The sequence below is a fragment of the Megalobrama amblycephala genome, linkage group LG4, assembly GCF_018812025.1.
Source record: "Megalobrama amblycephala isolate DHTTF-2021 linkage group LG4, ASM1881202v1, whole genome shotgun sequence".
In the NCBI taxonomy this organism is placed as follows: domain Eukaryota; kingdom Metazoa; phylum Chordata; class Actinopteri; order Cypriniformes; family Xenocyprididae; genus Megalobrama; species Megalobrama amblycephala.
The window spans coordinates 47,316,992-47,343,509 of NC_063047.1; the positions used below are offsets into that span (position 1 = coordinate 47,316,992).

Here is a 26,518-nt window from a genome sequence, read left to right on the forward strand (position 1 = left end):
TACAAATTGTTTTTTTAATGCACCAATTAACAATATAAATGCATATAAATTCTAACTCAAATATTATGCATATAAATTTAAATAAATAAATAAATAAATTATAACAGTAACTTATAATAAATTACAATAACTTAAAAACTCTATTTTAATGGATCTAAATTTCAATATTCCAATTAGACATGCATATAAATTAGAATTAAAATATTTTAAATGCATCTCAATTGTAACTCAAATATTATAAATACATTTAAATGATCTCATAACTACAATGCAAAGTAATTTTCATTCATCACGCACAGAATCAAAATCTCCAGATACAGATTTACTGTAATTCTGCTTTATCTTCACTGACAATTATATGTCATCTCTTAACTAATTCACAATTAAAACAAAACCAACCATAACTTGAATCTTTCTCGTGTTACTCACTCGATCCACATCAGATCTCACTGAGAGCGAGCACCACATCCCTCATCTCTGCATCTGACGCTCTCACAGCCTCCTGCGCATTTCTTTGTTCTGACATCGAAGCAGCTCGAACTGACACACAAGTCATTGTGTCCTTATCCCTGTCGTAGTTTCCGACGCAGCGATGCACCTGACCTCTGATCAGTCTGGGCAGAATCTGATCCTACAGAAAAGACATACAATCACTTTATAACTCTGAACGTACATGTTTACGGTGTCTCTACCACTGCCAACATCACATAACAGTGTGCAGTCCTATTGGTTTATCTTATTAGAAAAATATAAAATGCACAATACAAAAAAAGCAGGTGTGCTTTATGGATATGTTAGCCTTAAGATTATCTATAGCTCAATGGTTTTGATATTACATTATGCTTAGATATAGACATCATGCTGCACTTCAGCTTCTCATAAGATTTTCTGACCAATCAAATGCTCTCTAGAATCTAAAGTGTCCTGTCCCCTACATTATAAATAGTCGCTGAAGCTGCGACTTGTTCACAAATTTACTATTTTCTACTTGGTGAATGGCACATAGTGCACTATATAGGTGATAGGGAACAATTAAAAGTGTAAATATGCTTTCCATGAGGCGAATGAAGTCTGGTTTCACGTTAGTGTCACGTGAACCACCGCAGCGTGTACACAGTCTGCTCCGGTCCAGAGACACAATAGCACAGAGCGGATCATATGCGTCTGCTCATACCACAAAACATATTGGACACATTCGAATTCTGAACACATTCGAATTCTGGACACATTCGAATACAGAATGCTGTATTTTAAAGCAATATGGAGGATATTAGGATGAGAACGGGTTAAAGATTATATAAGATAAGATTGTTAAAGATTGTATAAGATTATAAAGATTACGGGTTAAAATAATAAAAATAATAATATATTATTATACAATTGTAAATATGAATGTGTTACAATGAAGAATAGAAGATGCAGCAATTGAAGACCATTAGGGGCCGGATCACACAGAACCCATTTTTGTGGTTAAAAACATGAGACGCTTTCCAGTGAAGTGGAAAAAAAACGCAAGGTCTAGAGACGTGTCTTGAAAAGTTGAACTTATTTTAAATAGAGCACTGTGTTTTTAGAACTCTGCATCATGCACAAGACGCTGCAAAAGACACAAACATAATGGTCAAACATGTCTGTCTAGTGTGTGTTTAGATTGAAAAACATTAGTAAAGTAGTACAATGGAATGGAAAAAATGTGTTCTGTGTGAATGGACCCTAAGGATGTAGCACAGGAAGAGGACCAATATTTCCAGACTCACAATTTCATAGTAAAGGCACTGGACCACCTCTTTACCATCCCTCATGAGGAATTTCTTTGTTCCGTGTTCTTCAACTGAAACTGCAGAGTCCAGTGTTGCTGTAAAGAGAGACAGGACTGTTAGACACAGATTCAAATCAAGGGAATCACATGTGTGTTACAGTCTCCTCACCAAAGATCTCAAACAGCATTGGTACTCTGTTCTTGTACTGGCTCCAGTGCTTCATTCCTTCAATAACAGCAGTAATAAGACGCAGAGATATCTCACGAGGGGGCTTCTATCCAGCAGGAGGGAAAATAAATGATGTTAGCTGAACAAATAAAACAACATTTTATACTGAGAAGCAGAAAAATGAGAAGAGGAAACTTATGATACGAAAAACGTATCGTTAAACTTATCGTAATATAACTTTTTTTTCCCATGGCGTGCACACACACACACACACACACACACACACACAAATAATTCATTTGAATGTAAGTAGATAGTGACAAGGGTTGTAAAGTTCCAAAAAGGCAAACAAATAAAGATCAAAATATGGGAGACGTGGTTTAATTGCAACTGTTTTTTGTGCGTGTGTGTGAATTATGCCTTTAACTTTGGTTATTATCAAAAGTGAATTATACTGGATTATAGAAGCAGATTTAGGGTTAGTTCACCCAAAAAAGAAAAATTCTGTCATCATTTACTCACCGGAACACAAAAGAAGATTTTTTTTATTAAATCTGAGAGCTTTCTGTCCCTCGTCTATTCAACTACCACTTTGATGCTTCAAAAAGTTGATAAAAAAATTCGTAAAACTAATCTAAATAAATTGAGTGGTTTAGTCAAAATTTCCTGAAGAGACTCGATCGATGATATATGATGAACAAATTTAATTTAGGCTTTTATTCACATAAACTTTGATCAGCAAACATAAACAGAAGCTCAACTGTACTGGCTTGACACGAGAACAAATCTCATTGGTTCTTGCGGAAGCTCAAATGTGCTGTGTAACACATGAGAATGAACCTCACTGGTTCTCGCACATCAAGCAAACATGCTTGAGCTTCTGTTTACCACAACTCATGTGTGAGTTGATGAATGTTTATATGTGAATAAAAGCCTAAATTAAAGGGATAGTTCACCCAAAAATGAAAATTTGATGTTTATCTGCTTACCCCCCATCGCATCCAAGATGTAGGTGACTGTTTCTTCAGTAGAACACAAATAATGATTTTTAACTCCAACCGTTGCCGTCTGTCAGTCAAATAATGCTATTGGATGGGAACTTCTACTATAAGAGTAAATTAAACTTGCATAGACAAGTCCAAATTAAACCCTGCGGATCGTGACGACACACTGATGTCCTAAGACACGAAACGATCGGTTTGTGCGAGAAACCGAACAGTATTTATATAATTTTTTAACTCTAATACACCACTATGTCCAACCGCGTTCAGCATTCGCTTAGTGATGTCTGATCGCGCTCTGACAGCGGCAGTGATGTCTCGCACATAGACTTCAATGAGAACGAGACATCACTGCCGCTATCAGAGCGCGATCAGACCTTACTAACGAGTGCTGAGCGCAGTTGGACATAGTGGTGTGTTAGAGGTAAAAAATGATAGACAACCCCCCCCCCCCATAAGTGACCTATTTTGATCTCAAAAAGGTGAGTTGTCACTGAAAGGTGAAGAGTTTGCATCTATGATTCAGTTCTGGAGACCTGAAATGCAAGCTTAAGCAAGTTGGTTGGTGAACTCTGACCTGCGAATCTGCATCACGTTAAGACCAAAAAGTGTGTGTGTCCAAAAAGTGTAGCATGTTTGCCCCTTAAGAGATATGCATCTATAATCCTGTTTTTTTCACTTTTGATAATAACCAAAGAAGATAGAAGATTGACATGTCACGGTGTGATCTCTAAGCTGAATTAAAAGCTGCAGAAACACAAACTCTACTTGCAAAGTAACACGCACCTGCTTCTGAGGGGTGGTCTGGACCCTTGAGGTGTCCATCTTTTCTTTTGCCCACATTCCACTGGTTGATTGTCCAACAGGTCTGAAGTTCCACTTTCCGCTGTGACTCTGAGCTCCGGGGCCCTGAGTGCTTCCTGCTACGGGGGTACACTGCTGGGGACGGTAAGGCATTCTGGGAGAATTTGTTGGTCTATTAAATGACTGTTGATTCTGGATGCCGCAGGACCATGTGGGCTGGCCGAGCGAGACAGAGCTGCTGGTTGGAAAGCCAACATGAAGCTGGGATCCAACTGCTGGCATTGAATCCTGTCTCACTGGAGGCCTTTGTTGCCCTGTCTGTGACCTGGAAGTAAAACAGTGACAAATACAAAATATAATGTCAAATATGTTTTGCAGGATAACAAATGAAATGTGTTTAATGCAGTAAGATCTAAATAAACTGGTTTATTAAAATGTACAATATTAATGCATGTGAATCAACTCGACTAGGTACTGTAAGGTTAGGTAACACTTTACAATAAGGTCCTATTAAGTTAATGTTAGTTAATGCATTAAAGTTGCCCAAGAACGTTCTTTCACAAGATGTAATATAAGTCTAAGGTGTCTCCTGAATGTGTCTGTGAAGTTTCAGCTCAAAATACCCCATTGATTTTTTTTAATTAATTTTTTTAACTGCCTATTTTGGGGCATCATTAACAATGCACTGATTTACACTCGGCACCGCCCCCTTAAATCGCATGCTCCCTGCCACACCTGCTGTCAACTATATTACAGCGCATTTACAAAGTTCACACAGCTAATATAACCCTCAAATGGATCTTTACAAGATGTTCGTCATGCATGCTGCATGCATGCTTCGAATTATGTGAGTAAAGTATTTATTTTGATGTTTACGTTTGATTCTGTATGAGTTTGAGGCTATATGCTCTGTGGCTAACGCTACACTGTTGGAGAGATTTATAAAGAATGAAGTTGTGTTTATGCATTATACAGACTGCAAGTGTTTAAAAAATGAAAATAGCGACGGCTCTTGTCTCCGTGAATACAGTAAGAAACGATGGTAACTTTAACCACATTTAACAGTACATTAGCAACATGCTAACGAAACTTTTAGAAAGACAATTTACAAATATCAGTAAAAATATCATGCTATTATGGATTATGTCAGTTATTATTGCTCCATCTGCCATTTTCGCTGTTGTTCTTGCTTACCTAGTCTGATGATTCGGCTGTGTGCAGATGGGGTTTGAGACTCACTGTATGTCTTTTCCATGTACTGAACTCTTGTTATTTAACTATGCCAAGGTAAATTCAATTTTTGAATCAAGGGCACCTTTAACTATGAGCAATACATTTGTTACTGAAGAGTACTTAATCTTTGTTAACATTAAATAAAAATACAATCGTTCATTGTTAGTTCATGTTAGCTCAGGTCTATTAAATAATATTAACAGACACAACTTTTGATTTTAATAATGTATTAATACATTTTGAAATAAACAAACTAAAATAAATAATTTAAAAGTATTGTTTATTGTTAGTTCATGTTAACTAATGTGGTTATGTGGTTAAAGTGTTAGCTAAGGTTACTTAAATTAAAGTAATTCTTAAGGCTCAGGTCAGAAAGAAACCACTCCTTTACATTTTTTAAGTGCCAGTCTTATGTTGGTATTTTCATTCATGCTGGTTTTACTTTTTCAAACTATGGAAGGCAACTGTTCTAGCAATCTTGCATTTCGAAAGAAACAATGCAGATTTGGACACAGCAGCTTCAAGACCTTTCTGGTTGTGTAGTCATTATTTCATATATGAGTATCAGTTGAGTACCGGGCATAGACAGGTTTTTTTGGGTGAGGTAAAGGTGCATATCCTCGTCCCGCCACACCAGGTGAAGCAGCAGATCTCATGCTGGCTTGCTGAGATGAAAGATAGGCTCGCTGGTTCCACTGACCACTCTGACCTAAAGCTAAAAAAACAAAAACAAAAACAAAAAAACCCTCTAGTGTTAAACTTGAAAAGACATGATCACGAAAGACAGAAAGACATGACATCATCAGCTTTGTCTGCATACTGTAATTGGGCTTGTCGTTAATTTACAACACTAAATTGTTATAAATTTAACAAAACCTTGCAGAATTCCACATCACCACATAATGAATTAATTACTCAAATTTGCAACTACAATTGAAGACTTTTTAAAGACCTTATTAAGACCAAGTAAAGAAAAATTAAGGAATAAATTGAAGGCAACTCAATACGTCAATATGTTCTCTAAATGTAAATGTCTAGGGAGAAACACATCGAGTTATATTAGCAACACTTCCAACAGATATCCATTACTTTTTAAATCATTTTACAAAAAAGCTTGAATTGCTCTGCTCCCAACCACTAGAATACGGAAATAACTTTTACTGTACCTTTTGCAAAAAAAAAAAAGTGATGTTCTTCCTTGGTAGTTTTGTTTTGTTTTCCAGTGCAGATGTCTAAAGATTCTTAATAATGACATAAAATATGAAGTCTTGTTCTCTGTGAAACTGATCAAAATTATGTAAGTTTATGCTTAAAACATGAACAAATATGTTCCAGTGGACTCTAATTCGAAGGGAAGTTTTCATAAGTCATTGACAGATATTTGTTCTTGTTTTAAGCATAAACTCTTAGACTTGATTTAAAGATGTTTAGATATTTGTATTGGAAAACAGAACAAAAATACTGAGGAAGAACACCATGGTAACACTTTATTTTAGGGTTCAATTCTCACTATTAACTAGTTGCTTATTAGCATGCATATAGGATATTGGCTGTTTATTAGTACTTATAAAGCAGATATTAATAGAGCTTATTCTACATCGCTTAATCCAATCACCTACCCAATACCCAAACTTAAAAGCTACAAAAACTGCCTTATGAACTAATAAGCAGTAAATTAGGAGATTGAGGCAAAAGTTGTAGTTAAAAGTGAATGTGTTAGTAGTAATACCCTGGTGCTTGTGTCAAAATGATTGATGATGACCTTTGACCTCTGTGACCCCTGGGGACCACCCACGACGTTCCCCTCCCCCACGGGCCACCCACAAAGTTTTCCCATCCCCCACCCATGTTTGACCGTAGTATCACCCCAATGACCTTTGACATGGTTGGTGATTCTCTGGGGATCGATATGACCTTTGTCCGCATATTTTGAATAGCGATGTTGACCTGTGAACTGTCAGGACGTCTTCTGGGTGATCACATGGCAGACGGATGAATTTAAAGGTCGAGGGTGATTTTTTTAAGTCTGACAGGCCATATTTGAGGGTGTGATGGCATCCGCATTCCGGCTGGGTAGCGGTCATTTTATGACGCTCTCATCTCTCTCTCTGTCTGCGCAAACGATAAGCAACACGAGTCTAGAAACAGTCGGATAAAAATAATAAACATATTTTATGAAATAGATTACACACATTTCAATCATTCTGTTCTTTTAAGAAAGTTGGTGATAAAATTGTAATGCACTGAATTACAAACCGATACTAAATTTACTGAGACCAATTAATTATAGTTTAGCTAATATGAAAAAATGCTTAAATATTGATTTAATGATAAAATGATAAAAAATATTAAACACCCAAAATGAGGTTGTAATGATCAGCCAAATCGGTTGAGTTACAAGATTTAAACTCTGGATGATCAGATTTTACAGCGTGAGTTTGCTGGTGGTTAAAAGAATGAGACATTTGCTCATAAAAACATAAAACAGTAATACGTTTAAATAAGAATTGTATATTTACAAGTACTCACAGGAAACTTTAAAAACATCACAATAAAGCCAGGAAAAGATTTCCTCGTGCAATGATGTTCGAATGAAATTGGTTTACAAATGTTTATGAAATATTAAACACCCAAAATGAGGTTCATCAAGTAGTTGAATATTCATTTTAGCTTTGTCAAAAGCATAAGAGGTTTTTGTGGAGACATTTCATAGACATGCCTATTTTTCTATCCCTAAAACTCAGATATCATAGTAATTCAAACAGTTGATTACTAAATGCGTTTAGTATATTTAGTATATTTCAAAAAGTTATTTGAAAACCATTCACTTCTTTAAAAAAAGTTTATAAATAAAATTGTATAAAATTAAACATGATTCTTAAGCAGTATTGAACATTTATTTACAAAACAACATATTTTTCAGAGAGTAGGGGAAAGAAAGCAGTCCTTGCTTTATATGATATCCTTAAGATGAATAAAGTTGAAGTCTAAAAATCTCTCCCTCTGGGTGTCTTCTGAAGCAACCATGCTGTGAAACCTGAGAAAATGCTGTTTTCTCAAAGCAGCGGGTGATGGGACAGTGAGCTGTTTACAGAGTCATTTCCCAGGAAAGTCTGGATGCATTTGTATTTTTACAAATAAATAAATTTTGCCTCAACATATGTTTTTTAAATACTTTATTTATTCTAAGGGGTACCCGAAGCTTTTCGGTTTGTAAAAACAACGTTTGAGCTAAGCAAACACATGTGACATAACTATTTTATTTGCGCTGCCCCGCTATAAGATCGCTATTGGACCTCTGCAGGTTCGTGGCAGATTATTCTATTTAAAACTAAAAGCTAAATAGCCTAATAAAACCAATAGCCTATTGTTGCCCCTCAAGCTCTTATAGTTTTTTAGTAAAATTGAATGACCATTAGCAGTGTGAGACAAAAACAGAATGCTGTGGAATGTTTACGACTGATGTCTTATACAAACTCATTTGTGTCAGCACTGTCACACACATTTTAAAAAGTTTGTTTAAATAACATCTTTTAAAAAGTCTGAAGTCAAATCTTCCAATTTACTAGGAAGTACAATTTTAAGACTGATTATCTGACTTAAAACCTAAAGTATAATTTTTATTTATCAGTGTATGTGTAAAATGTTGGGGTCTCGCACATTGTGTAACATTTTTTAATAATTCCTTAAGAAAAATCACCACAGATTTTCAGAAAGAGAGCCTGTGATGCCTCAGGCTAGTTCTTATCTCTATTTTAAATGAAATGATTCTAAATAAATGTGTAACATCAAACATGATGCTAAAAAATATTTAAACAAATTAAACAGTTTAGTTTTAGCTAAATAAATAAATAATTATAAATATGAAAACACCTTACATTTTCAGAGAGTTGAAGAAGTAGTCCATGATGATAAAAAGTAAATAGTTTAAATTGTATTATAAACAGAACACTCCCACATCCTCCTAGGAATAAACTCTAGTGTGAATGAGAGACGGGAGGGTGGAGTCAGACAGTTGAGCCTCTGTCACAGCATATGTTAAGACCGCTAACTCCTTTCCAGAGTGAATGTTTCTGTATTCAATTTATTTCAAAGCATAATCTTAAATATGGTCTTTTAAAATTACAAGGTTGTTAAAAATCCATTCTTTAAAGTTTTAATTGAATTCAAATATTCTTCCTAGAAGTCTACTGTATCAGGATAATATCTGATGCCGTACGGTGGAAATCATTTTGCCTGAATTTAATCTAAAGTATTATTTATATGTATGTATATAAGTATTCCATGTTTCAGAGTTTAAAGCAAAAACTTGTACTTAGTCATCTTAGATCTCAATAATACAAAAAAAAAAAAAAAATTCAAGAAACATTTTTGCCCATGAGACACACGTTTTAAGAAATCTGTATATTTTTAAATAAAATGCAAATATTTAATTTGATTTTTTTTTAAATCCAAAAGTGAAGGTGTCTGTGTGTTTGAAACCTCACAACTTGCACGTAACTCAACATTACTCGTTTATTTTAAGTAGTATCTTTGAGAAAATCACACATTTTTAGAGAGAGAGAGAGAGAGAGAGAGAGAGAGAGAGATCAGATGTTCCTCTGTGTTGTTTCCCTGAAAAAATTTATCTTGAGTGAATATTTAATTGTACTCATTATTTCAAAGCATGATATTACTTTAAACTTAAAATAAATAAAGTGGCCATACGTTGTCATACTATTTTTCTGCGCCTGAACTCTGCATCTGACATTCTGTACTATCTATGATCTAGAATGGCACAAGTTGGCATGTCACTGTGGAAACATATACCCTTCACTGAAAATGTGCAAAAATATATATTATCTACTCAAAATAATATCTACACATGTACAATTTTAAAAAAATATCTGTGTGTCACACTGATGACACTAACATGAAGGATGCCCTTTGACCCCCAATGATTTAAAGTGACCCTAGAAACAAACATTTTTTTCAACTGAGTGAATCCACACATGCCAGGGTCTTTCAGAAGATGCGACTGCACAGGGTTCAGTCGGTCCCCTGAGATTGTTTAATTTCCCTTAAAAACCAAAGATTAGGCCAAATCCCTACCAGGCATGTCCGCATCAGACTCTGCAGTAGAAAATGTCCTTGCTGTTAAAACCTAGTATATCTGTTAAATATGTTTCTTTGTGTTTTAAAAACCACACATTTAAACTTTAAACTTTTAGTTGGCGCATGTCTCATAGATATATATGATTTTACTTTTCTTATTTCTATAAAGTTTCAATTCCTTAGTAAATATAAAACAAAAGAATAATGTTGAAATATTTTTGCTGCAATGTTTTTAACAATTATATATTTAACAGTTCCTCACACAATGAAACCATTAAGGATAGCCAAAGGACCATGACAATGGGTGAAAACACTACATATGTAAGATAGTTTTACCAAAAATCAAATACAGTATTACATTTTTTAAAGATAATCTTGCTTTAAAGTATGAATAAAAAGTTAAAAGCAAACATATATTCATACGCGTTTGTTCTGACACAATGCCATTCATTTTTTATAAAATGTGCAAATGTGCTTTTATTATTTCTACAAGGGTTCATACTACTTTTATCAGTCTAATAAATATGAAGTTAATACATGATGAAACAAGAATATCACGCTACCAAATACTTTTGACACAATGTTTTTAAGATTTTTTGTTTGTTTGTTTGTTTTGTTTTTAAATACGACTAAACCACATTATTTTCTCTTTTGACAGACTATTAGACAAAAATCATTTTCCCGTGGTGTTGAAATAGGACTTATTTCAAAGTTTCAGACATGCTACAATCATGCGATACAAGGATCTGGCTGAAGCTTCATAATAAACAAAGAAAAGAATAGGTCATTTTCACTTTTGAACATGTAGTATACAATATTTGTACATTAGTACCCATTATTCACACCATTTGAAAGGTTTCAGTAAAGCTTTGAAAGCTGAAAGCTATGATTTCATTCAGTTTGAGGAGGGTAATCAAAGTTACACACTGTAGTAAAGCTAGAAATAAATAGATACATCTCAAACGATCTTTGTACAAATTATGTGAGCACAATAAATCTGGTAGCATTTTATTCATTGGTCTGTATATGTGTTTAGCTGAATACTCCTCTCTGGTTGCTTTCAGTGTAGGTTTTTGCAAATCATCATGCGTGATGAACACAGACCATTCATTTAAGCATCTTTTTAGATGTATGACTGAACTTTTGACAAAACCGATTCTTTTTAACAGTTCATTTCTTTCAACATCCCAGCATGACGTTAAAGAATACGTGTATTATAGTATACAGTTTTGTCAGAGTCTATAACACGCGGTTGTAATGCAAGCTCATTTTGAGAACTATAACATTGCATACCCTTTTAAAGAAGAAATTCAAACAATCATTATACAGGTAATATACGTACACAATTTATGTGTGTACGACATATAAGATACATTTAGCTATAATGAAAGAACAAAAGATTGTAATTTGTAAATGCCATTTTTCCACTAGCAGATGACACTGTTTTACAATTTTTAGTAGTTTGTCTATATGTACAGTTTTAGGTAAAGACTGCTCTCTGAGTTTGGTCAAACATGCAGCTACTCGCAGGACATAATGAAAACACGAACAAATGATACTACTACTACAACATGAGTGTTTAAACTAAAAGTGTAATGTTCTTTTAGGCCATCTTTCTGGTCTGTCTATGAAGTGGTCACAAGACACAGTTCTTTTGTGATTGTCTTTAAACAGCAGTTAAGAACATTAATTACAGTTGATAAGTAGTAGTTTTAAGTGGGATGATTCATGCCTTTTTTTTTTTTTTTTTTTTAATTCTGTCAACACCAATACTAGTGTTTTTGGTGTCTGTCCTTTAGAACTGATCCAGAAAACAGATGTTGTGTTCTATGGCTAGATAATTTGTTATTCTTTTTATGAAAACATATGATAAGCAGTTTTTGTCCTCATCAGCAGAATACTAAAATGTTTTAACATATTGTAAATGTCAATAGTTATAACTAGCAAATGCAAGTGAACTGTTTTTACGGAGATACTTTACATTTTATATGTGAAACAAACTCATTCTCAGTCAGTTGGATTCTAATTTCATTGAACATTGTTATTGTCAGTCAGTTGGTTCTTGGACTCATCAAACTTCACACAAGTCACAAGGTCTGACTCTGAAACCAGACTAAATATTAGGATGTAGTTTGGAGACATTTATGTTTTCTTTGATTTGTTTGCACTTTTCCTGAAACACACTGCTTTTGAAATTGTTTACCAATTTTTAATATCAACATTTTCAACGTATTGCGGTGTGATTGTAATATTTGTGTGTGTGTGTGTCTGCGTTCCTTACACTTTGCAAAACAACTTTGAAAAACAAACTCTATCCTTGAATATGTTGTAATGTTAGTCAACTTTAGGTATACTCGGCATCTCTTTATTTGAAGCATTTGCTTGATTTAATAAAATATTGGTTTAAATCATCGTCTTCACTTGAGAACTTTACATTATTTTATTATACTATCCTAGTTTTTAAATAGCGCTGAAATAGATTTTTGAGGTGGTATGTGGATATTGAAAATGGCACAAGGAACCCTGAAATGTTTTATCTTGTAAAACATTTAAAATGACTTCAAACGCTATATAGAAGTTTACCCTCCAGGGGTTAGAGGTTACACAGCGGGTGTTCACATTCTCTCTAGTTAAAACCTACAGGCCCTACCTACTGAATAAGCTTTAGGAAACGGTCTGCAAAGCTACAATGGCTACTCCACAAGCTCCTGAAACTGCTGTTGAAAGTTATGTTAAAACAGAAGAAAAAATTCCTTACGCTCGGCAGAAAAAACACAGGATTCGTTTGACCAAGTTTCTTCATGAAGATGAAAATTTTGTGAAACAGGAATTTCTGATGGCCGATGTTTACGTGGGCGGTTTTGTTTTTAACAAAGCATCACGTACGGTTAAACTCTACGCTATGGAATTTTTTGAAGAAGAATTTACATCACAGACACCTTGTGTGCTTTTGCCCGCCAAGGACTGGACATTTTTCTACAATCGTGTCTGGACCGATCTGAATGGGATCGCTGGTAAAACCTTTTACATGAACAAGTGGGATGGAGTGACCCCAAACGTGCGGTACAAGGTGATAAAGCCCGGTGATAACGTAACCATATCAACCTGTTGGAACATGTCACTTCATGACCAAAACCTCATTAAGTTGATGAAACCCCGTGAGGAATGCGAAATGGACTTTTCGTCTCAATCTGACGACGAATGGGACCCCGACTGGCCAATTCCAGAGGACGACCCCTTCGAATTCTGTAGGTCTACAAAGAGTCTATATTTTGAGTGGAGCGATGTACCTGCGTTAAGTACCATCTTTTTAACAATAGACAAGTTGTTTAATTCGAGCTGAATTCATTTTAAGTATTGCTGAATGATCAATCATGTCATGGTGATGCGCCTTAATACTGTATGTAATATATGGTAGCATGATGTAGCAAACAATGAAATTAACATTGATATCGAGCCCTCGCTTCTGTTTTGTTTGTTACTTGACATTATCCATGTTCCTTGCTATATGTGTAATTGTTTTTGTTTAATAAACTGATTGGATCCAATTTCCCTCGCCTCTAAGAATCTCTAGGTTACAGACATAATGACTTACTCCAATTATAGAATTTGTTTAAAGTATGTATATTTTTGTAAAAAACACTAAAATTATCAATACAGGCATTACGTTTAACATTTTACTTGAGGCAATTTAATATGACGATGTCAATAAAAGTCTTTAACGGAACATGTTTGGTATAGTGGTTAAAATCAGCGCAAAAGAAATTCCATCCTACATGATGCTTCTGTTGCATCATGATTGTTGTTCATGACTTCCTGACGGCTACCCCCTATACACCCCGCACAACAGGGGGGCGAGGGCGGACCCTAATCGGCTGTCCTGATAAACTCTACAGAGAGCTCACTTATCACAAGCAGCCTGGGTTTCCTAACCAAAAGGTTCTAGTTCTACAATACAACGTCTGCATCAGCGTGGACTGCTGTGCTGCTGCAACATCTCATTGATCAAAAGTCAAAGGAACATTTTCTGGTTGTCACATGGACCGCCAAAATCAATTTCAACATTCCTGTCTGTCTGAGCCTGACGCTTCTTTGACTCATACTTTGGGAGATCTGACCCAAAAACCCAAACTTCAAACCGTGAATGCACAAGGCCTAGGCTTAAAGACTGACTCACAGGAGATTCCAGGAACTATTAGAATCTTTCAGCATCGAATAGGGGACAAAGTTTATACCGTGCACCAAGTTGAGTTCTGAAAATGCAGCGGATTTCTGAAATGTCTACACAAAAGCTGATGGAGAATGACCCACCTTTGAGTTCTGATGAGGCTGTGCACCGACACCCTGTGTGCCAGTGCGCCACGGGCAATGAGTGCCCACTAAAAGGGATCTTGGACTGTATGTTTAAAGATTATTTCAGAGGACCGATGGTTCAGCTGATGCACAAGATCATTGATGCTGCATTTGATTCGAATAAGGACTGTGAGGGGGATACCAAGCGTGTAACAAATTTAAAAAAATGAGATGGATGTAGTAAGAGGCCTGGCAAATTCATGGTATTCTGATGTGACGAGCATGTGTGTTTACACCAAAGAGCCAATCTGTGTAATAATAAGAAAAGTTCTGGATGTGATGTCTGGATGTACCGAAGAGTTAGGAGTTGCTGTGGTTCTCTGTATGTGTACAATTGTAACAGATGTTTGTGTCTCACTGCGTTCAAACAATGTTGATGATACCACCATCAGCGAAATTGTCGAAACGCTGGTCAATCATGTCCTAGACCGAAACATGATAGCATGCAGAGATTTTCTTTTATGGTTAGACCACCTGTAATTTCATGATTACTGTTTTACTTATGTAATGTCATTTCTTTAATATTCAACAACTTTGAAATAAAAGTTTGAATCACTTGTTGTTATTTACGACCATGTCTGAGGTCATTAAAAACAGTATTACACAACTTGCAATCCTGATTCTATATGAGGTAAAAAATTAAATAAAATAAATAAAATTATCAAAAACAAAAGACAAAAAAAAAAAAAAAAAAAAAAACATGCAGAAGTACTGTATAAATATATATAAATAATACTTTAGATTAAATTCAGGCAAAATGATTTCCACCGTACGGCATCAGATATTATCCTGATACAGTAGACTTCTAGGAAGAATATTTGAATTCAATTAAAACTTTAAAGAATGGATTTTTAACAACCTTGTAATTTTAAAAGACCATATTTAAGATTATGCTTTGAAATAAATCAAATACAGAAACATTCACTCTGGAAAGGAGTTAGCGGTCTTAACATATGCTGTGACAGAGGCTCAACTGTCTGACTCCACCCTCCCGTCTCTCATTCACACTAGAGTTTATTCCTAGGAGGATGTGGGAGTGTTCTGTTTATAATACAATTTAAACTATTTACTTTTTATCACCATGGACTACTTCTTCAACTCTCTGAAAATGTAAGGTGTTTTCATATTTATAATTATTTATTTATTTAGCTAAAACTAAACTATGTTTAATTTGTTTAAATATTTTTTAGCATCATGTTTGATGTTACACATTTATTTAGAATCATTTCATTTAAAATAGAGATAAGAACTAGCCTGAGGCATCACAGGCTCTCTTTCTGAAAATCCGTGGTGATTTTTCTTAAGGAATTATTAAAAAATGTTACACAATGTGCGAGACCCCAACATTTTACACATACACTGATAAATAAAAATTATACTTTAGGTTTTAAGTCAGATAATCAGTCTTCTAGGAAGATTTGACTTCAGACTTTTTAAAAGATGTTATTTAAACAAACTTTTAAAATGTGTGTGACAGTGCTGACACAAATGAGTTTGTATAAGACATCAGTCGTAAACATTCCACAGCATTCTGTTTTTGTCTCACACTGCTAATGGTCATTCAATTTTACTAAAAACTATAAGAGCTTGAGGGGCAACAATAGGCTATTGGTTTTATTAGGCTATTTAGCTTTTAGTTTTAAATAGAATAATCTGCCACGACCTGCAGAGGTCCAATAGCGATCTTATAGCGGGGCAGCGCAAATAAAATAGTTATGTCACATGTGTTTTCTTAGCTCAAACGTTGTTTTTACAAACCGAAAAGCTTCGGGTACCCCTTAGAATAAATAAAGTATTTAAAAAACATATGTTGAGGCAAAATTTATTTATTTGTAAAAATACAAATGCATCCAGACTTTCCTGGGAAATGACTCTGTAAACAGCTCACTGTCCCATCACCCGCTGCTTTGAGAAAACAGCATTTTCTCAGGTTTCACAGCACGGTTGCTTCAGAAGACACCCAGAGGGAGAGATTTTTAGACTTCAACTTTATTCATCTTAAGGATATCATATAAAGCAAGGACTGCTTTCTTTCCCCTACTCTCTGAAAAATATGTTGTTTTGTAAATAAATGTTCAATACTGCTTAAGAATCATGTTTAATTTTATACAATTTATTTATAAACTTTTTTTAAAGAAGTGAATGGTTTTCAAATAACTTTTTGAAATATACTAAATATACTAAACGCATTTAGTAATCAACTGTTTGAATTACTATGATATCTGAGTTTTAGGGATAGAAAAATAGGCATGTCTATGAAATGTCTCCACAAAAACCTCTTATGCTTTTGACAAAGCTAAAATGAATATTCAACTACTTGATGAACCTCATTTTGGGTGTTTAATATTTCATAAACTTTTGTAAACCAATTTCATTCGAACATCATTGCACGAGGAAATCTTTTCCTGGCTTTATTGTGATGTTTTTAAAGTTTCCTGTGAGTACTGTAAATATACAATTCTTATTTAAACGTATTACTGTTTTATGTTTTTATGAGCAAATGTCTCATTCTTTTAACCACCAGCAAACTCACGCTGTAAAATCTGATCATCCAGAGTTTAAATCTTGTAACTCAACCGATTTGGCTGATCATTACAACCTCATTTTGGGTGTTTAATATTTTTTATCATTTTATCATTAAATCAATATTTAAGAATTTTTTCATATAGCTAAACTATAATTAATTGGTCTCACTAAATTTAGTATCGGTTTGTAATTCAGTGCATTACAATTTTATCACCAACTTTCTTAAAAGAACAGAATGATTGAAATGTGTGTAATCTATTTCATAAAATATGTTTATTATTTTTATCCGACTGTTTCTAGACTCGTGTTGCTTATCGTTTGCGCAGACAGAGAGAGAGATGAGAGCGTCATAAAATGACCGCTACCCAGCCGGAATGCGGATGCCATCACACCCTCAAATATGGCCTGTCAGACTTAAAAAAAATCACCCTCGACCTTTAAATTCATCCGTCTGCCATTTGATCACCCAGAAGACGTCCTGACAGTTCACAGGTCAACATCGCTATTCGAAATATGCGGACAAAGGTCATATCGATCCCCGGAGAATCACCAACCATGTCAAAGGTCATTGGGGTGATACTACGGTCAAACATGGGTGGGGGATGGGGAAACTTTGTGGGTGGCCCGTGGGGGAGGGGAACGTCGTGGGTGGTCCCCAGGGGTCACAGAGGTCAAAGGTCATCATCAATCATTTTGACACAAGCACCAGGGTATTACTACTTGTGTTCCACATACTTGTGTTACCAACATCACTTTTGCAACATTTAATGCCATGACTTTATGAATTTAAGACACTCTGCTCTGATTTAAGACCTTTTTAAAGCTGTAATTTGTGAGGAAAATGATATTATCGCCCAGCCCTAAACTGTAAAATGTGCAAAAAAAATGATGACTTTCTGTAAAGATGCTTTGAAACAATGTATATTGTGAAAAGCACTATAATAAGATTGACTTGACATGATCTGTAAATATAACATATGATCTGTCTGTCTTGATTGTTTCTGTACACTGTGTCACTTCATAATGCACAAATTAAAGTTACATGACAAAGATTATTCAGTGTATTGTAGTGTAACAGAATGACAGAATATATCGAGTTGGAAAGTGAAAAGGAAGAACATCTGAACACTTGATGCATACATAGTGTGCTGCATCAGAACTTGGTACATGTTTATTCAGCATTAGATATGAGACAGACGAAGTGGAAACACATACTGGGAAGAGCAGAAGAGGATTGTGTCTCATTGTAGTGGTTGGCAGTGAAGAGATCGCTCTCAGAGGGATTAGACGTCAAAGGCAGCCTGCTCCTCTTCCTTTGATTAAACAGAGGCACGGAGAGACAGCCTGCAGAAAGACAGAGAGACAAAACTCTGCTTTGATTTCAGGCTCCAGCAACCTGAATAACACTGACTGCAGCAAAGTACTGTATTAGCAGATAAGCAGTTTTTCAATTATTAGGCATATTTATATACAGGGAGCTCTCTAAAAGTAAGAAGTAATTAGCTAGATTATTTAGATAGCAGATGGAAGACTTTGACTAAAAACAATCTCTTATTTTCAGGTATTTCCAACCAAGTAAGCATTCATATCTGTTAAGACAGTAAATCCTACCTGCGTTTGGTCTCTGGTTTTCATTCCTCCACATCTTGACAACTCACACACCGTCTAAAAGGTGCAAAAATATTATTGTGTAAAAAATGAAAAATATTACTATTAATTCATAACCTTTTATATGTAACTTATATCAGCTGTATGAGCGGGTCTGGTTTCTCAAAGATTTACTATTCAGTGTTTATTGCGTCGACGCGATAAGAATTTGTTCTTTCTGTCCATGTTTGTTCTCTAACTCAGAAAGATAAGTATGGTAGAAATATGAACTTAAATGTTTCTACAATGAGTTTGTATGTAATAGTCGAGCTGTTTTTAAGATTTGCTGGCTAAATTAAGTTTGCTAATAGTACAAGTTCATTCATTTTCGAATCAAATTGTGCTTACCAGTACAAAATTGCGTCAATGAAGAGAAAAGATGTGAATCAGAAGCGCTCATTAAGCAGTTTAAGAGGTATCTGTGGTTTAAACCCCAAAAAATTTCTTTAGTATTATAATGATTTTTGTTTATTGCGACGAGATCGTTTTGGCGCGAGTCCTGCGCGTGCGCTTGTGAAGTTCTGCTCATCCCGCGAATCGGTTCTTTCGAACAGTTCATTTCAAAGAGCCGGAATTAGTAACTTCGGAATTAAGTTGCTTCTTTTTCAGAAAACATTTTTGCATTGATAAAGAAGGCCAACACGGCTGCTGTAATGGTCAAATGACTGCAATAAAGTGGTTTAAACAACTAGGCCTACTTTTTTTGTAATTGTTGACGCATGGAGTTCCAAACCCCCAGCCCTGCGCATTTTGTATGTCTCCCTGTTTCTGATACACCCATTTCAGGTCTTGCTGTCTCTACCAATGAGCTCATGAGTTGAATCAGGTGTGATAAATGAGGGAAACATACAAAATGTGCAGGGCTGGGGGTACTCCAGGACAGGTTTGGGAACCACTGAGTTAAAGCATTATTTAAAAGTATTAAACTCCGCTGAAATTATAAATTTATTTGTAACACCATCTTTGCGTTTCAGATGCTGTAAGTGTATAACAGTGTCATTGTTAACTTTCTGTTTTAAAACATTTTTGTGCCATTTATACACTCAAAGACATCAACATTCGGCATATAAAACAAGAATGCCAGTATACAAAACACATTTCTCCAGCATGCATTGCAGCATGAATAAATTATGCAGCTGAATTTTTTTTTTTTTTGATTGTCACCATTGTTGAGGTTTGTATGATGAGTGTTGATGACTAAGTGTATCAGTGTCTTAACTTTCAAAGAGTTTTGGACAATCTTACACAAATCACTTCAGTATTACAAATTATGTTTATCAAATCGATTGACTTTCGGTATTACTTTCTTCTCAAAAATGCTTCAAGTCCAAAAGTAATGCAGTTTAAAGTTTAATGAGTCATTTGATCATTAAAGGATTAGTTCACTTTCAAATAAAATTTTCCTGATAATTTACTCACCCCCATGTCATCCAAGATGTTCATGTCTGTCTTTCGTCAGTCGAAAATAAGGTTTTTGATGAAAACATTCTAGGATTATTCTCCTTATAGTGGACTTCAGTGGTCTCCAAACGGTTGAAGGTCAAAATGACAGTTTCAGTGCTGCTTCAAAGGGCTTTAAACGATACCAGACGAGGAATAAGGGTCTTATCAAGCCAAAAGATCAAAAATTAAAGGCTTGAACGTACTTCCGCTTTCCGTATTCTTCAAAAAAGCTTGTATGTACAGTACAGTCCAAAGGTTTGGAACCACTAAGATTTTTAATGTTTTTAAAAGAAGTTTCGTCTGCTCACCAAGGCTACATTTATTTAATTAAAAATACAGTAAAAACAGTAATATTGTGAAATATTATTACAATTTAAAATAACTGTTTTCTATTTGAATATATTTCACAAAGTAATTTATTCCTGTGATGGCAAAGCTGAATTTTCAGCATCATTACTCCAGTCTTCAGTGTCACATGATCCTTCAGAAATCATTCTAATATGCTGATTTGCTGCTCAATAAACATTTATGATTATTTTCAATGTTGAAAACAGTTGTGTACTTTTTTTTCAGGATTCCTTGATGAATAGAAAGTTCAAAAGAACAGCATTTATCTGAAATACAAAGCTTCTGTAGCATTATACACTACCGTTCAAAAGTTTGGGGTCAGTAAGAATTTTTATTTTTATTTTTTTGAAAAGAAATTAAAGAAATGAATACTTTTATTCAGCAAGGATGCATTAAATCAATCAAAAGTGGCAGTAAAGACATTTATAATGTTACAAAAGATTAGATTTCAGATAAACACTGTTCTTTTGAACTTTCTATTCATCAAATAATCCTGAAAAAAAATATTGTACACAAATATTTTGTACAATTGTACACATTAAATGTTTCTTGAGCAGCAGATCAGCATATTAGAATGATTTCTGAAGGATCATGTGACACTGAAGACTGGAGTAACGATGCTGAAAATTCAGCTTTGCATCACAGGAATAAATTACTTTGTCAAATATATTTAAATAGTACACAGTTATTTTAAATTGTAATAATATTTCACAATATTACTGTTTTTTACTGTATTTTTAATTAAATAAATGTAGCCTTGGTGAGCAGACGAAAACTTCTTTTAAAAACATTAAAAATCTTAGTGGTTCCAAACTTTTGGACTGTACTGTATATATATATTATATAATGTATATACAGTTGCATGGAAAAGTTTGTGAACCACTTGCAGAATCTGAGAAAATGTGAATAATTTTAACAAAATAAGAGGGATCATACAAAATGCATGTTATTTTTTATTTAGTTCTGTCCTGAGGAAGATATTTTACATAAAAGATGTTTACATATAGTCCACAAGACAAAAAAAATTCTGAATTTATTAAAATAACCCTGTTCAAAAGTTTGGGAACCATTGGTTCTTAACTGTGTGTGGATGATCTATGACTGTTTGTTTGTTTTGTGATGGTTGTTCATGAGTCTCTTGTTTGTTCTGAGCAGTTAAACTGAGCTCTGTTCTTCTGAAAATCCTCCAGGTCCTGCAGATTCTTCAGTTTTCAAGGATTTTGTATGATTTTGAGATCCATCTTTTCACACTGAGGACAACTGAGGGACTCAAACACAACTATTGAAAAAGGTTCAAACATTCACTGGTGCTTCAGAAGGAAACACAATGCATTAAGAGCCGGGGGGTGAAAACTTTTGAAGATGATGTGCAGGTTTTCTTATTTTGCTGAAGTATCTTTTTTTTCTTTCTTTCATTTAGTACTGCCCTTTGGAAACAACAGAAGATACTTGCATGTTTCCCGGAAGACAACTTAAGTACAATTTGCCTTGATCTTCAAAATCAAAAGGTTTTCACTCCCTGGCTCTTAATGCATCGTGTTTCCTTCTGGAGCATCAGTGAATGTTTGCAGCTTTTTTAACAGTTGTGTTTGAGTCCCTCAATTGTCTTAAGTGTAAAAAGATGGATCTCATAATCATAGTCACTGCTGGAAAGGGTTCAAATACGCAGAAGATGCTGAAAAACTGAAGAATCTGCAGGAGCTGGAGGATTTTTCTGAAGAACAGAGCTCAGTTTAACTGCTCAGGACAAACAAGGGACTCATGAACAACCATCACAAAACAAACAAACAAACAAAACAGTCATAGATCAAGGTAACCACACGCAGTATTAAGAAACAATGGTTCCAAAATTTTTGAATGGGGTTATTTTTAATAAATTCAGCTACTTTTTTTGTCTTGTGGATTTTATATATATATATATATATATATATATATATATATATATATATATATATATATATATATATATACACACACACAATACACACTAACTTGTTAGAATCTCCTGCATGCAGCTCTTATGACGCCATAGAGAATTTCAGAACGCGGGACTGTATAATGTGTGAAACTCACCTGCTCTCTTTGTAGCGAGTAAGGAGTCAGTATCACCGGTGTTTACTGTGTGTTTACAGTTGTTGATAGCTTTTTATCGTGTTCATTATGGGACAGCGACTATCTCGTAGAGAGAAAGTGAAGGGAGGAGGTGAGTGTGTGCACGGGATAAATCCCTGTACTACACTGACATCCACCGACCACAAGGCGGAGCTCCATCCTCGTCCTAACGAGACGCCTGATGGTATCGGTGAGGGAGGCGGGCAGGAGAGAGGGGGAGAGAAAACTAAGAATAAGAGGCAGAAAAAGAGGAGATTTCGGAGGTTTGCCTCTTTTTTCTGTTGTTGTTCTCGCCCCAAATCCACCAAAGCTCGGGATGAGCAGGTGGAGCAGGGTGAGGTGGACCAGGACACTGATGAGGGCCCCTCCAGGAGGTGTACTGATGGTAAATGATGAGCTCTCAACAACAAAAACACTATTAATCATTTACACACAATATAAAAACACACATTACCATCACACATTATAAAAAGGCAGATCAATAACTTTATTCCACAATGTGATGAATGTATGAATTGATAAAACATAGTTTGAAGAATTTTAATATTTCAAGAGTTCAAGTAAACAAAAGTTCCCCTAAATTTAAAATTAATACAAATATGTAACATTTTATTGTTAATATTTAATTAAAACAAGCTTGTGGTTGATATTCTTCTCTTTAGATCAGACTTCTATACAGGAAGTCATCTGTACTGTAGAGGACAGTGATCATCAGGAACCTCCTTCCAGTAGTCCTGAAGTCCCACACACTGCCGAAAACCAGCAAGTGGAGGACGTCCAGCCTCAAGATCAGGACAGTCCGGCCAGTCCATCAGCAGGTGAAACTGGATCACATCTGCCGAGACAGCTGGACTGTGATGAGATCATGAGGATCGAGGGTGAGTTTACAAAATATCTTTTACAATATAAGTTATTATTTCAGGTGAATATGTATAAAGGAAAGCATTTTTTAAGATTTCTTTTAGATTTTTTTTTTTTTCTTTCATAATTTTAAATCACCATTTGGACTTTTTTTGCAGTTCACTTAAATAGTCATGTGACAAATTAATTTTTAAAAGTACAAGTATAATAATTTTACAATAACTATGGCCACACTGCAGGACACTCCTTTATTAACCAGTGAAAAAATAACTATAATTATGTTTAATAGACCACATTTGCTGGAGATACACCATTGGCAAGAAGTTAGGGGAAGGAGGATTTGGCTCCGTCTTTGAAGGGACACGTTGCAAGGACGATCTCCAGGTAGCTGTGAAATTCACAGCGAAGACGGAGAATGAGCCGTACATCAGCCTTGTAAGTAGACTGGGCTCTCTATGTCATCTCCTTTCAGTCACTGTTTGCAATTTATAACAATTTAATGTAAATCACAGAGTACATATATTTCAATAGATAAACTTACTGGGCTAAATCATTATTTGAGAAACCACTTCGATAACTAACAATAATAAAAACGGTCATTCTTCTAGCCTGATCATCCCAGACCAGTTCCTCTTGAGGTGGCCCTGACACTCATGGCCAATCAAGGCCCCAGGTGTCGCCACATAATAGAGGTTCTGGACTGGCAGGACCATCCCGACCAGTTCATCATGGTCTTAGAGCGACCCTCACACTGCATGGACATGCACAGCTTTTGGCTGCAGAATGGAGGCCTCTTTTGTGAGGAGTTGGCGTGCCATTTCATGTGGCAGGTGATTGACGCCGCCGCCGTGTGCTGTTCCCGGTGGGTGTTCCATCGGGACATCAAAATGCCAAACCTCTTGGTCAACACGGAGACACTGGAGGTCAAATTGATAGATTTCGGCTGTGGAGACCTCCTGAGAAGCTCGTCCTACAAAACCTACTCTGGTATGTACATGTAGTTTGGGACTTAAATTCTAGTGACCAGTTACACCACGTCTAAATCAGACGTCACACAGACGTCTAACAAAGACTAGTCAATCATAATATTATTTTTAAACACCATTTCAGTTAAAGTGAGAAAAAGCAATTATACACATGACAAAATCCTACCTCCAGGGACAGCAAGGTATTGCCCTTCTGAGTACTTTGAGAACGGCGAGTACTATGGGAAGCAGGCAACAGTGTGGTCCCTGGGGGTGCTGGTGTTTGTCATGATCACCAGCCTTTACCCAGACAGCTGCAATATTGGTTTGATGGACGTTGATGCCTGGTTCCAGCCAGGCTTCTCAGATGGTTAGAAGAAAAAAAGATGTTCTTATGATTAATGATGGAATATCTTCCATTTTTACTGCTTAGAGAGCAAGTGTAAAGTTGAAGTACATAATCAGACATCTCTCCATCTTTCTGCACAGAATGCTGCCGTTTTATTCGAGGTTGCCTAAAGAGCAACCCAGAGCAGAGAATCCACTTGGACGAGATGCTCTCCCATGACTGGTTCAAGGTACTGAGTCTAAGACAAGCTAAAATGATTTTAAAGATATATTTATATTTGCTTATTTTTTGGATATTTGTTGGTTTGGCTTGATTATCTGAATATTAGAAATGTCTAATTGTGTTTCAGGTCATGGAGAGGGTCAGCCTTGCGTCTGGCGGGCTGACACAGATGGCCACTCCATCCCTTCAGCCTTAGTATCTTGCGGGGCTGGCAGGCCTCGGTTGCGTCTGGCGCCTTGGCTTGAGCCAGTAGTTTTAGTGCCTTGCGAAACTACTCGCCTAGGGATGTGTAGTTTTAGTTAAGTTAGCCCCTTCATCCCTCCAGCCTTAGCGTCTTGCAGGCTGGTGGGCCTCGGTTGCATCTGGCGCCTTGGCTTGAGGTGGGAGGTTTTGCGTCTTGCAGAGCTACTCACCTTGGGATGTATATTATACCATCCAATCATATATTTAAGAATGGAGTCAACCAGAGCTCTCAGTCCAGCCAGTCCCACGTTCCTCGCACCGCCACCCCAGAGGTTTCTTCCCAGAGATCTGTGTCACAGATGCATCAGAGGAAACTGAACTCTCTTTCTCAGCCACCTTGAGTCAAGATTCTGTCAGGGCTGCTCCAGAATTCCCAGTGAAAACAGCCATAAAGTTTCCTGTCTCTGATGCTTCAAAATCTGCTGAAGCCCCACAGAGGTTCCTGACTTGAAAGACTCAGGACAGCCTCACTGGTATCAGAGGTCCCTCACACTGCCGCTTCAAAGTTTCCTGCCACATGGCACCTTGGTTCCAAAGATCCTGACAGGTTCGCTCCAGAAATCTCTGAGAAGGCCGCCTTAAAGTTTCTTGATGCTGCTGCACCAGAAGCTGCTGAGGTTAGAGAGGTCTGAGTCACAGGCATCACAGAAGTTACTCGACAGGGTACCTTTTCATAGCTGCCCTGGTCCCAGAGCTTCGTGCCCAGCCTGAAGGTTCATGCTGCTGCACCCCACAGTGTTTATAGAGCTCTGTGTCATAGAAACTCAGGTTTCAAATCTTCCCAGAGGTTCCTGCATGACCGACTGGATAACACAGATACCCATCCTGTCCACCACAAAGTCTCCTCTCAATGGTGCAGAGGTTCATGCCACGGTCATTAAAGAAGTTCCAGCCAATATATACGTCTGTGCCACATTAAAAAGAAAATCTTTCTGAAAATAAAAACAAAATGTGTTGTTTTATCAGGAAAATGTGATGATTTGCAAATAATAACCATTCCTATTATGCTTCAGTTCTAGAGATCTTAAGCCTCTCGTTTTACCAGTTTCACCAGGTAAGTAATACCAAGTAAGTAACATCTAAATCTGGAGTTATTTAATATATAATAATATTTACACTTAATACACTTAATATTGGAATCCCAAAGCATAAGCATGTGATTAGCCTACTGACAAGGTCCAAATTTAACTGCCAAATTTGCCAAAAACTGACTTTGGGAAGGAAATAAAGCTGGGTTACCTGATAGTGGCAGATACCTTTATAGGAAACTATAAGATAATATGTGATTGAAATGAAATTCTATGAATAACTGAGTTAAGTGATGTGAGCAATTCAAATTCAAATGGAAGACATACAAACCTAAACAAAACATTTCAACTCACACAAGGT

At 35.9% G+C, this 26,518-nt stretch overlaps 2 protein-coding genes across 5 annotated transcripts; one reads left to right on the plus strand and one right to left on the minus strand.

Annotated features, from left to right (window-relative positions):
* Window positions 1-25: 25 nt before the first annotated feature.
* LOC125267736 (spermatogenesis-associated protein 22) lies at window positions 26-22,539 on the minus strand. 3 transcript variants are annotated; one of them, XM_048189656.1, is made up of 8 exons: window positions 18,935-19,326; window positions 18,551-18,604; window positions 18,185-18,283; window positions 5,543-5,681; window positions 3,716-4,058; window positions 1,929-2,034; window positions 1,758-1,855; window positions 26-631 (listed from the first exon to the last, which is right to left on the minus strand). In XM_048189656.1, the coding sequence occupies exons 2-8, from the start codon at window positions 18,582-18,584 to the stop codon at window positions 440-442; spliced, it is 1,011 nt and encodes a 336-aa protein (XP_048045613.1). In that variant the 5' UTR covers window positions 18,585-18,604; window positions 18,935-19,326; the 3' UTR covers window positions 26-439. The 3 variants fall into 3 exon arrangements, with proteins under 3 accessions (XP_048045613.1, XP_048045612.1, XP_048045611.1); XM_048189655.1 differs by lacking the exon at window positions 18,935-19,326 and adding an exon at window positions 22,451-22,539 and having other exon boundaries at window positions 28-631; window positions 18,155-18,283; XM_048189654.1 differs by having other exon boundaries at window positions 29-631; window positions 18,155-18,283.
* Window positions 22,538-25,145, plus strand: LOC125267735 (serine/threonine-protein kinase pim-2-like). 2 transcript variants are annotated; one of them, XM_048189651.1, is made up of 7 exons: window positions 22,538-22,874; window positions 23,152-23,367; window positions 23,640-23,785; window positions 23,959-24,337; window positions 24,509-24,685; window positions 24,805-24,893; window positions 25,014-25,145. In XM_048189651.1, the coding sequence occupies exons 1-7, from the start codon at window positions 22,538-22,540 to the stop codon at window positions 25,080-25,082; spliced, it is 1,413 nt and encodes a 470-aa protein (XP_048045608.1). In that variant the 3' UTR covers window positions 25,083-25,145. The 2 variants fall into 2 exon arrangements, with proteins under 2 accessions (XP_048045608.1, XP_048045609.1); XM_048189652.1 differs by lacking the exon at window positions 24,509-24,685.
* The last annotated feature ends 1,373 nt before the right edge of the window (window positions 25,146-26,518 follow it).